A 10,870-nucleotide genomic window follows, 5' to 3' on the forward strand; every position below is an offset into this window, starting at 1 on the left:
GAGAAGCTCAGAAATGAGCAACTCGTCCCTCTGTCTAAGCTGCTTGCTTAAGTATTGCAGCTAAAGGCGAAGGAACGTGTTGGGGGTGGGTAGTGGCCTGGGACTTCAGAGGGCAGAAGGACAATTCTTTTCAGGGTCATCTATCGATAATTTGGTCAGGGAGAGATAGAGTTTTTTGATAAAAGGGGCTTGGTGCCCCTCCCATTGCAACATCTATTTTACATTATCTTTATAGCCATCATGATAGAAGATCTGTTCCAGGAATGAGCCACCATGCCAGATTCTCTAGGCAGTTAGTGGGGGAGGTCAAATATCCTTATTGTCTTCAGCTCGAAATAATCCGCATACCAGGGTGGTGCTTCCTGGGGCAGCTTGCCCTGAGCACCATCATAAACCATTATGATCTTAATAAAATAATTGAAAAAAAAGAAAATATGAAGAATATTTTCAACTCAACAATGAAAAGACAAATAATCCAATTAAAACAGGCAAAGCACTTGAACAAAAATTTCTCCAAAGAAGATATAAAATGATACTAAAGCATATGAAAATATGTTTAGCATCATTAGTCTTTAGGGATTGCAAATGGAAATAAGGTCAACATCATTAGGCATTAGAGGACTGCAAACAAAAATCACAATAAATTAACATTTCAAAAACACTAGGAAGGCTAAAAATTTTAAAAAGCAAGCAATAACAAGTGTTAGTGAGAGTTTGAAGAAATAGAATCCTCAAACATTTGTGGTGGGGTTGTAAAATAGTTCAGCCACTTTGAAAAACAGTTCAGCTATTCCTCAAAATGTTAAACATAGACTTAGCATACGATTCAGCATTTCCACTCTGAGGTATGTACCCAAGAGAGTTTAAAACATATGTCCACAAAAACATTGTACGTGAATGTTCATAACAGCATTATTCATAATAGCCCCAATGTGGGAACAACCCAAATGTCCATTAACTCATGAATGGGTAAACAAAATGCATTATATCCATACAAAGGGATATTATTTGGGCATAAAATGGTTAAGCACTGATACATACTACAAAATGAATGGACCATGATACATTATGCTACGTGAAAGAAATCAGACACCAAAAGCCACGTATTCTATGTTTCCATTTGTATGGTATGTCCAGACTAGGCAAATCCACAGTGACAGAATGTAGTCTAATGTCTGTCATCAGCAGTGGGGATCAGACGCTAGGGAATGACTACCAAAGCCTATAGAGTTTCTTTCCGGGGTGATGAAAATATTTCAAAATTATGTAGTGTAATGGTTTCACAGCTCTGCCAATTTGCTAAAAATCACTGATAGGTACACTTTAGAAGGGTGCATTTCATTGTATATGAATTATATCTCAATAAAAATGTTATTTTAACAAATCATATACTGTATGATTTTGTTCAGATAAATTATAGAAAATCTAAACTAATGTATAATGACAGAAAACAGATGACTTACCTAGGAATGGGCCGGAGATGGACAGGAGGGAAGGATTACAAAGTGACATCAGAATATGTTTGTGTGTAATACGTCATCTTAATTGTGTAGTGATGGCTGCACAGGTATAGAAATTTGTCAAAACTTCTCAAATTGTACAATTAAAATTTGAAAAAAAATTATTATATGTCAATTATACCTCTTAAAAGCTATTAGAACTTTAAAAAAAATAAAAATTAAAGAAAATGAATCCAATATAAACAATGTCAAATACACAATACCTGAGATCATTCTATGCCCGCAGAGCTGTGTTAAAGGAAATATTAACAACAAGTCTTCAGGATCAGAAAAATGATCCCAGATGGAAACACAGGACTGTAAAAAGTGAGTAAGGGTATTTTAAAAAGTCAAAACAGAAAACAGGTAAATTAAAATACATACCTAGAAACAATCTTAGCTATTTGAAAAGGAATGAGCCTACATAGTCTGCATTCTATTTCTAAGTCAGGAGTCAGGAAACATTGGGTCTGGGTGGTCTTCTTCAGTTGGATGGGGGGAAACAACACGCCCTGAAAGTGTGCTGTTCTTCCAGTCTTAGGGTCCCAAACCAATTCACCTTATCTTGCCACCTTGGAGAGTTTTCCTTTGGTTGTCTGTTGTGCCACTGTCAGGATGCTTAGGTGAAAGGAGCAAGGAAAAATTGGTCTATGCCATCTTGTCTATACTTGAAGCCTAAGTTTTTTATTTGTTTTAAAATAAAATGTTTATCTAAAAGTAAGTAATATAACTTTGAAGAAAGCACTCCATTATATATCTTAGGTTCAATCTAAATATTATTATACTTTATTGAATTTGGATTAAGAAAAATGAGGTCTAAGTCAGCGAAAGATAAACTACAATAATCAAAATATGCCTGAAAATGAGACAGTTCCACATTACTGAGTTAACAAGAATGAAATAAAGAAGAATCTTCATTGCCTAATTCTTTCTCCTACATAAATTCACCTAATAATACAACAGAGCTGTGTTTAAGATACCGTGCCTTGTCATGTCAGAGGATTTATTTAAAATTAGTTGTTCCTCAAGCCCATGTGGGTTAGCTCTTTCCCTTTAGCATTGTTAGAAAACAAAACAAACTACAACAAAAACTAACCATAATTTTAGTCACTAGGATAAAAGAATGTTTCTTTATAATTCATTTAATAAAAAGGATGTGGCAGATATGTTGCTGTGTGATATTTGGAAATTGTCAAACAGCTGTTTGGACAAAGTGTATAGGCCTCCCTGGAATTCCTTTTCTGACCCAGGGACATAGTTGTTTCAGGTCCAGCATTTGACCTCAGGAGGGAGAATCAAAGGGCTTGACCTGGCTGATAAATCAATGTGTCACTTAAATAGGACATTCCATCAGTTTCTTCATATGCGACAATTTTTATTTCCTCTGTAGAAGTAATCTCCACTCATTTTTCCCTAACCCTTTACAATAATTCCTGGGTTTCCTCTTCTAAACAAGAATAAGTGATACAGTACATGACAACTTGGGTTGACTACAGGTAGTATCAGGATAAGCCTAGGATTGTCTTATGCACCCCAAAAATGGGAACATGAAAAAGAGACACTATTACACCTCATGAGTGGGATTGTGGAATCAAGCAGAATCAGGCAGAGTCATTGATTCTGTGGATATCACCATCCCTCAGCATCCCAGCTATCTCTGAAAATAGGAAACCAGAACCATTTCTATGGTTAGAGAGACCCACTTAGTGAAGCGAACGGCAGGTCTGAGATGCTTTAGTAGACGTCCAGAAGAAGCCATGCCAACTCCACATTTGTGTATTTTCAGATGTGTATGTAGTTACATGTGTGTGTCTTGCAAGTGAAGACCTTACAGCAGGCTTCTGAAACCTTGAACAGGCTGTTGAAACATAAAATAGGCTCAAGATTCACCCCTGCCCAAAAAAGGAGAGAGTATAATATATTGATTGATAGCATAGATTTTGGAATCAGACATTTGATTCCAAATTCCATCTTTGTTACTTTCTAGATACACAACCTTTGGAAATTAGCTACATTTTACTGTAGTTCAAGTTTTCCATCTGTACAATGGAAATAAGCATATTATCTATGTTATAGAGCTGTTTTGAAGATTAAAGAGATTAATATGTAAAAAGCACTTTGAACATACCCTGCATGCAACTCTTAATGCTTATATTTAATAAGATATTAAATGAAAACAGTCCTTACCGGAATAGGCTAAAGACCGCTGATAGGAAGCTCTCACAGGAAAAAGAGGGGTTAAGTGTATATCTTTAGAGTGCTTTAAATTAAACGTGAAAAAAAACTCTGATCTTTCTTAGCCTAGTTAAATATTAAAATAAATTTTGTCTCACTTTAGAACAAAGTAGAAACATTGGTCTAAGCTCCTTGTCATCAAGAAGTTGGTCTGATTTTTCATCACTAAGGATTAAGTTTCTTTCAATATTTCAGAGCTGACATCCTGAGACTCTTCTTGATCCTAAGTCTGGCTGTTGTCACGGTCCTGAGATTTCTATCAGCAGAAACCAGGAATAGATGCTTCTTCCTTCACAACTAGCAGAAAATTGGGTATGAGCTTGCCTAATGTTTCTTGCTTAATGTTTTTTAAAATTAACTCTGATTGAACTTATCAGTTGCATGCACACAATCTCCAAGAAAATGCCATATGCAAATGTATGTATATATATCTATGAAATTTAGAATTTTTAGATATTCAATTTTAACGTTGATGTGATAAATGGAAAGACAAGAGTCAAAAGAAGGATTTAACTTCATGCTTTGTAGTCTGCTGTTTAGCTCTTCACCCTGATCATGCTTTTTGTTAAGTATTGTCTAAGAGGTCTGCTCAACTGTGTAGTAAAGAGATACAATTCTTCACTCAAAATGATTTCATTCTAGTGAGAATTAGAAATACATATACATTGGAGTGAAAAATGAGGGAAAATGTTTAAGATAAGAGAGAACTTTCAGACCAAATTCTATATAGACTTAGTGGCATGAGAGATTTCTCAATTGGGCTTACATAGATTCAAAGTATATGAAAGTGGTGCTGTTAGCTAAATCCTATTTTAATTAACCAATTAAAATGTGCCAGGTTTTGTACTAAGTGCCTGATATTCAATACTTCATTTATTTCTCAGAATGCTATATGCTGTTACTAACATTATCATCCCTAATTTTTCGTTTGAGGAAACTGAGACATAGAGAAGATTAGTAAATCACTCAGGGTGACCCAGCTAGTACATGGAAATACGGTATGAGAACTGATTCAGACCAATTCCAGGATTAGATATTTTACCACTTATCTCTATGGCCTCTGTGACATAGATAAGGAAAATTTTAAGTGGGAAGAGCAAGTAGAACAGTCATGGACAAAAGATGACGAGACCAAAGGCTCACAGATCTGAATTCCTAGAGTTAAGTATTCAATGCACCCCAAACACATGGTCAATGAAGGGGAAAGTGCGAGTTAATGCTGAAAATGGAGTCTCCTATGGAAGGTTATTATGTTTGAACTCAGAATATGGTTTAATTATTATTTTATCTAGAAACAACTCATAGAATTTGGCATCAAAATATTACTTAGAGGGAGATGAAATGCATCTATCTTTATGCTATATGTAAATGATAATATCTGTGTGGTATTGCCCCACATTTGTAATTTTCTCTATAGAAACCCCTATCCATGCCACTTTTTCTTGGGAGCCTGTTTTTCTAAATTATAGTTAATGAGTTTTCTCAGCAACCTCAGAGGATTCAATCCCAGGGCACCATTGCAGTAGAAAACTGATTTAACTCAATTTTTCTTATGTCGTAATCACTTGAAGCTTAATATAAAGCTACTCTCCGTGGACTGTATAAAATCGGGAAATAGAACTTTGTTGCCTGATTTTTCCCACGTATATCTATTCTTGTGGAAGAATGAAGCATCACAGGTGACTTTTCTTTTGATTTAGGTACGTACTGCAGTCAAATGAGAGAGAGATGATCAAAGATGGCTGAGAAATGAGAGAGAGATGATCAAAGATGGCTGAGAACTGCTGGACCCGTTATGATATACGTCATGTAGTCCAATTTCTGAAACCAGCAGGGTTAGATTTTTGCAATTTAAAACTTGCAACATTTAAATGGACATTTAGTATACTTGAAAATATCTAGAAGATCCAAAGCATTTAAAATCTTTATACCAATTGATTGTGTAGTTGGTTGATAAAGTATAATTCTGGTTACGCTGTGGGTTATAGGGAAGGAAATAGACTTTGGAAGCTTGATGAAAGTCTGAGGTGAGCATTTGCATGTTACTGAGAGTTTATTTCCAGAGATGAACCCAAGGTGGGCATCAGGGTGTCTAGACGGCTTGTTCTTCGCCAATATCCTACCAGTAGGCAACGGTCGTTACCTGGATCTTTCAGTTCTTAAAAAAAACAAATAAGGGAGGCATTGCGAAATACATCTCTTCTCTCTCTCTTTCTGTCTTTTTCTCTTTCTCTCATCTAATTTTAGACTGGATATAACATTTATTTTATTTTTTTACCTTGATATATTTCCCACAGAAATATGTAGCCAGACAAAGGATAAAAACAGGAGTGTGTGCTACTTTATCCTGAACTTGAACCACTCTGCCTCAAGTTTGGAGACCCAGGAAAGTCCCTTTATTTCATCATTTGAGTTTACGAGGTCCTGGTTGCTTATCCAACATTTTAAAGGCATTGCAAAATCACCCTTCTCTATTTCCTTTAGGCAATTATAGAAAGTAATTCTCTCTCCAAATATGCTTTGTTATTCCAGAGAGTTTTGTACTTCTCAGAATTGCCTTCCCCAGGTCCACAACCACCTGACATCTTCTAGGCTGTCCTCTACTCACATTTTCAGTGATTAACCAGGCAGAAGGAGTGAACATAGTACATGCTAGTTCTGTAGCAGTAGAAAAATTTGCAGGATTTCTCAGAGGTACTGATGTAGAATGGAGAGTGAATGAAGAAGCTTTCAAGTACCACTAGAAACCATCACCATCATAACACTAAAATGAGCCACTATGAAATGGAATGGTCTTGGGAAAATAGAGCCATCAATGAAAAGCTACAAAAGGCTTATTGTTATCTTTCTTTCTGGGGTCTCTCAAGTATGCAGATACATGACCCAGCCTGTGTGCGCTCCTGGGCAGGCATCCCAGAGCATCTGTGTGTTTGTTTATAAGAATGTATATCTCCGGTATTCTGTTTCCGTCTTTTTGATGGGATATTAGGCTTGATGTTGGTACTGTCCCTATGTCAATAAATGATGACTGAATCGTTAGAATATTTCTGCATTTTCTAATTACTGAAGTGTCTTGTACAGTTGGGCCCGTGACTTTACGTTCTTGTCTGCCTGTCTCCTTTTGGAATTATTTCTGCTTTTCCATATGCTTATCCTTGATTTTCTTGTGTCCCTCTTCAGATAGGGACTTCACAAAGGTATGGGGTATATTAAATTATTCCATACTTAATATCAAGTTCTATGTCTTATAATTCTTCCATGGGCTTTCTGATAAGCCTTATATGATAAAACGAAGTAGTATTAAATCTGTATAAGCATTAAGTTTTTTGAGACTGGCCTATTCAAATGAGTATGGCTCAATTTAGAAAAAAAAAAGATTACATTAATAGCCCTTTCCAGATTTGAAAACTTTTCATCTTCATTATATACTTAAGCACTAATTTATCATTTTCATAACCACTTCCTGTTCAAAATTTTTTTTTCTCCCTCTAGGAGAGAAACTTATCCTACTGTGTCATTTGGAAGGATGTTTTATCCCAACAGCAGCATTTTTCACCCGGCCACATTTTTCCTCATTGGAAGCCCAGGTCTGGAAGGGGTCCATGCCTGGATCTCCCTGCCATTTTGCTTTGCTTACCTTGTGGCTCTACTGGGCAATGCCACAATTCTGCTAGTCATCAAGACGGAGCAGACTCTCTGGGAGCCCATGTTCTACCTTCTAGCCATCCTTTCAACAATTGATTTGACCCTTTCTACAACCTCTGTGCCTCACATGCTGGATACCTTCTGGTTTGATGCTCATGATATTAACTTTGGAGCTTGTGTGAGGCAGATGTTTTTGATCCATGCCTTCACTGGCATGGAGGCTGAGGTCTTACTGGCCATGGCCTTTGACCATTATGTGGCAATCTGTGCTCCACTCCACTACACGACCATCTTGACATCCCGGGTACTGATGGGACTCAGTATGTGCATTTTACTTCATCCAGTCCTGCTTACACTTCCCATGATCTATCTCATCTACCGTCTACCCTTTTGTCAGGTTCGTATAATATCTCATTCCTATTGTGAGCACATGGGCATTGCAAAATTGTCCCGTGGAAACATCCGTATCAATGTTATCTATGGGCTCTTTGTAGTCTCTGTCCTTCTTCTGATCCTAGTCCTTATTGGCATCTCCTACATTTACATTCTCCATGCTGTCTTCTGCCTCCCATCACAGGATGCACGGCTAAAAGCACTAAGCACATGTGGTTCTTATGCTGGGGTCATCTGTGTTTTTTATATCCCTTCAGTCTTCTCTTTCCTCACTCACCGATTCGGACACAACATACCCCGCTATATTCACATTCTTGTTGCCAACCTGTATTTGGTTTTCCCACCCTTGCTCAACCCCATCATTTATGGTGTAAAGACCAAATAGATACGAGAGCGAGTGTTCCATGTCTTTACTAATAAATAAGACTCCTACCACATTCTTTTACTAAGGATTTTGATCCATCTAGGAAGACTTGTGTGTCCTTAACAGATATCTCCTGTTCCTAAACTACTGCTGGCAGGCTTCAATAAAAGTTGATTCTTCCTATCTTCTTACTCACGTATTCTAAGACTTGTAGAAACTTCATTGCCTTTCCAGTTCAAAGGCTAATGGGCTATCCTAGAAGGGAGCTGCGTGGCCTCTGTCTGCATGTCTTCCTGCAGAGTCCTTAATAGTAATAAGGCTACTTCTTTTCTGAGGAAAGAATGTATTATATTGGGTCTTTGGTGCTCTGTAGTAAATAGAGTAACGTGGTGCTGGAAATTTGACCCTGTATCTTACTTCTTTCATTCATTCATTCAGTCTTTCATTCATGCATTCATTTGATTATTCACTTAATTTATATTCACTTTGTGTTTATTTTATGTCTTGAATCATTCTAATTGCTAGGGATAAATTAATGAACCAACTAACACAAATATATGGCCTGTGGAGCTTGCATTCTGTTGTGCTCTTAAAAGAGAAGCCAAATTCATGGGTTCAAAAAATTCATTGCTGGGCCAGCCTGGTGACGTAGTAGCTAAGTTCCTGCACTCTGCTTCAGTGGCCTGGGCTTTGCAGGTTCAGATCCCAGGCGCAGACCTATTCACTGCTTATCAAGTCATGCTGTGGCAGGGGTCCCACATATACAGTAGAGGAAGATGGTACAGATGTTAGCCCAGAGCCAATCTTCTCAAAAAAGAGGAGGATTGGCAATGGATGTCAGCTTAAGGCTAATCTTCCTCGCCAAAAAAAAAAAGAAAAGAAAAAAATCGCTGCCAATTCTGTAGCTTAAATTGGAACAGAACTGCCAAATATGTAAGACTCAGTGGAATGATAGCCAAACAAACACAATTTCAAAACTATTTCTCACTAATACCAACATTATTGATTGCCTTTCTGCATTCTGGCCCATAGCATAAGCATAAAGTGTGGTCTTGAAATCAAATAACATTTAGTATTTCTCTCCATCCATGTGATGCATTCTAGAGTTTGCCTATCGCTTTATTCAGTTTTGTTCTCTTTGTCAACATTTGACCCTAAAATATTCCATCCTCAAATCCAAGGCTCTCTTCCTAGACACATGATCTATCTCTAGTTTCCCCAGTGACTTTAATGTACAAGCTGTCAACCCAGCCGATGAATAGCTATTTTTTCACATGAGGCTGAGGGCTTTGGATTGATTCAATAACAAAATTTCCCAAAGACCAAGCAATGATCTTTTGCATCAACAAACTTGTCATGTTGGTTTACATTTTTAAAAAGTAACATTTATTTTCTCTTTTTCAGACTTTTCAAAAAAGAAACTAAAAATGTAAAAAAATCTTTGTTTGTACAACTCAAAAAAGTTAACAACTTTTAATGTTACACTCTTCTCAAAGATAATGCTCAACAATATATATACCTAATTAAAGTTGAAATTACCTTGAAGACTGGCCCCTACAGTCTCTCCTATTTTTCCAGAGGCAAAATCTATCATGTGTTTTTCTGAGCTCACAGTAAAAAATTTTTAGTATTCCTTTTTTTAAATTATTTTATTGCGATCATATTGGCCTATGGCATTGTGTAAATTTCAGGTGTACATTATTATATATCAGTTTCTGTTTAAACTGCATCATGTTCTCCACAAACAATCTAATTTTTATCCGTCACCTTACATATGTGCCCCTTTACCCCTTTTGCCCTCCCCCAACAAAATATTTTAGTTTTCCAACCAATCATAATTATTTACTTAGATAATTTGTTATTAATTTATACAGATTAAAATATTTTTGTTTTGCTTTATAACATTGATTTTATTTATGTATTCATATATTAATAAATATTTATATATTTTTTAATTAGGATATATGCTACAAATTCCTGAATTCATTTCTTTGTATATTTTTAGATAGTTAATACAAGTTTTATACTTTGAGGTAGAATTATTGGAGAGCAAGACCGTAATCAATTAGAACATATTTATGCTTTCTAGTTGTTTGGTTTTGATCACTTTTTAAAAATATCTAATATGCTCCAATAATTTTCCTTTTTCCGAACTTCATACTTCCCTAATTTAATCTTGTTTTCTAACATTCGTTAAACATTAGTTTTCTAATTAAACTAATTTGTAACTACCCTACTCTGAACGAAACAAAACTTTAGTCATTTTTTGCCTTTTCCTGTTTTTCTTGTAGGGTGCATCTATATCTCTCATGTTAGAATTGTCTGGAATTTTGTTTCCAGATTTAAAAAAAAAACTTTTTAAATGACCATCTTTGTTTAATGATATATATATATATTTATACATACATGTATATTTTATTTCCTGAGAAAGATATTCCCTGAGCTAACATCTGTGCCAATCTTCCCCAATTTTGTATGTGGGTCACCACCACAGCATGGCTGCTGACAAGTGGTGTAGGTGTGTACCTGGGAAGGGAACCTGGGCTGCCATATTGGAGCACACCGAACTTAATCACTAGGCCGCTGGACCTGCTCCTAATAATATATATTTTTAATAATTTATTTCTGCAATAAGTCTCCATGAACATGTTCATGGAGAGTGTATATATCATTTCCTAGCCACTCCTGCTGCCAGCCACAACCTCCTCTGCTCTGGTAATAATTAACCATATTT

The 10,870-nt window shown here is 36.2% G+C and overlaps 1 protein-coding gene across 1 annotated transcript; it reads left to right on the plus strand.

The window, feature by feature from the left end:
- The first annotated feature begins 7,260 nt into the window (after positions 1 to 7,260).
- Positions 7,261 to 8,157, plus strand: LOC131407988 (olfactory receptor 52J3-like). Its single transcript, XM_058544570.1, has one exon. The coding sequence runs from the start codon at positions 7,261 to 7,263 to the stop codon at positions 8,155 to 8,157; it is 897 nt and encodes a 298-aa protein (XP_058400553.1).
- Positions 8,158 to 10,870: the final 2,713 nt, after the last annotated feature.

The sequence above is a fragment of the Diceros bicornis genome, chromosome 7 (assembly GCF_020826845.1).
Source record: "Diceros bicornis minor isolate mBicDic1 chromosome 7, mDicBic1.mat.cur, whole genome shotgun sequence".
NCBI classification, from domain to species: domain Eukaryota; kingdom Metazoa; phylum Chordata; class Mammalia; order Perissodactyla; family Rhinocerotidae; genus Diceros; species Diceros bicornis.

Coding starts and splice junctions, on each gene's coding strand:
- LOC131407988 (XM_058544570.1), top strand. CDS start 7,261: ATGTTTTATCCCAACAGCAGCATTTTTCACCCGGCCACATTTTTCCTC.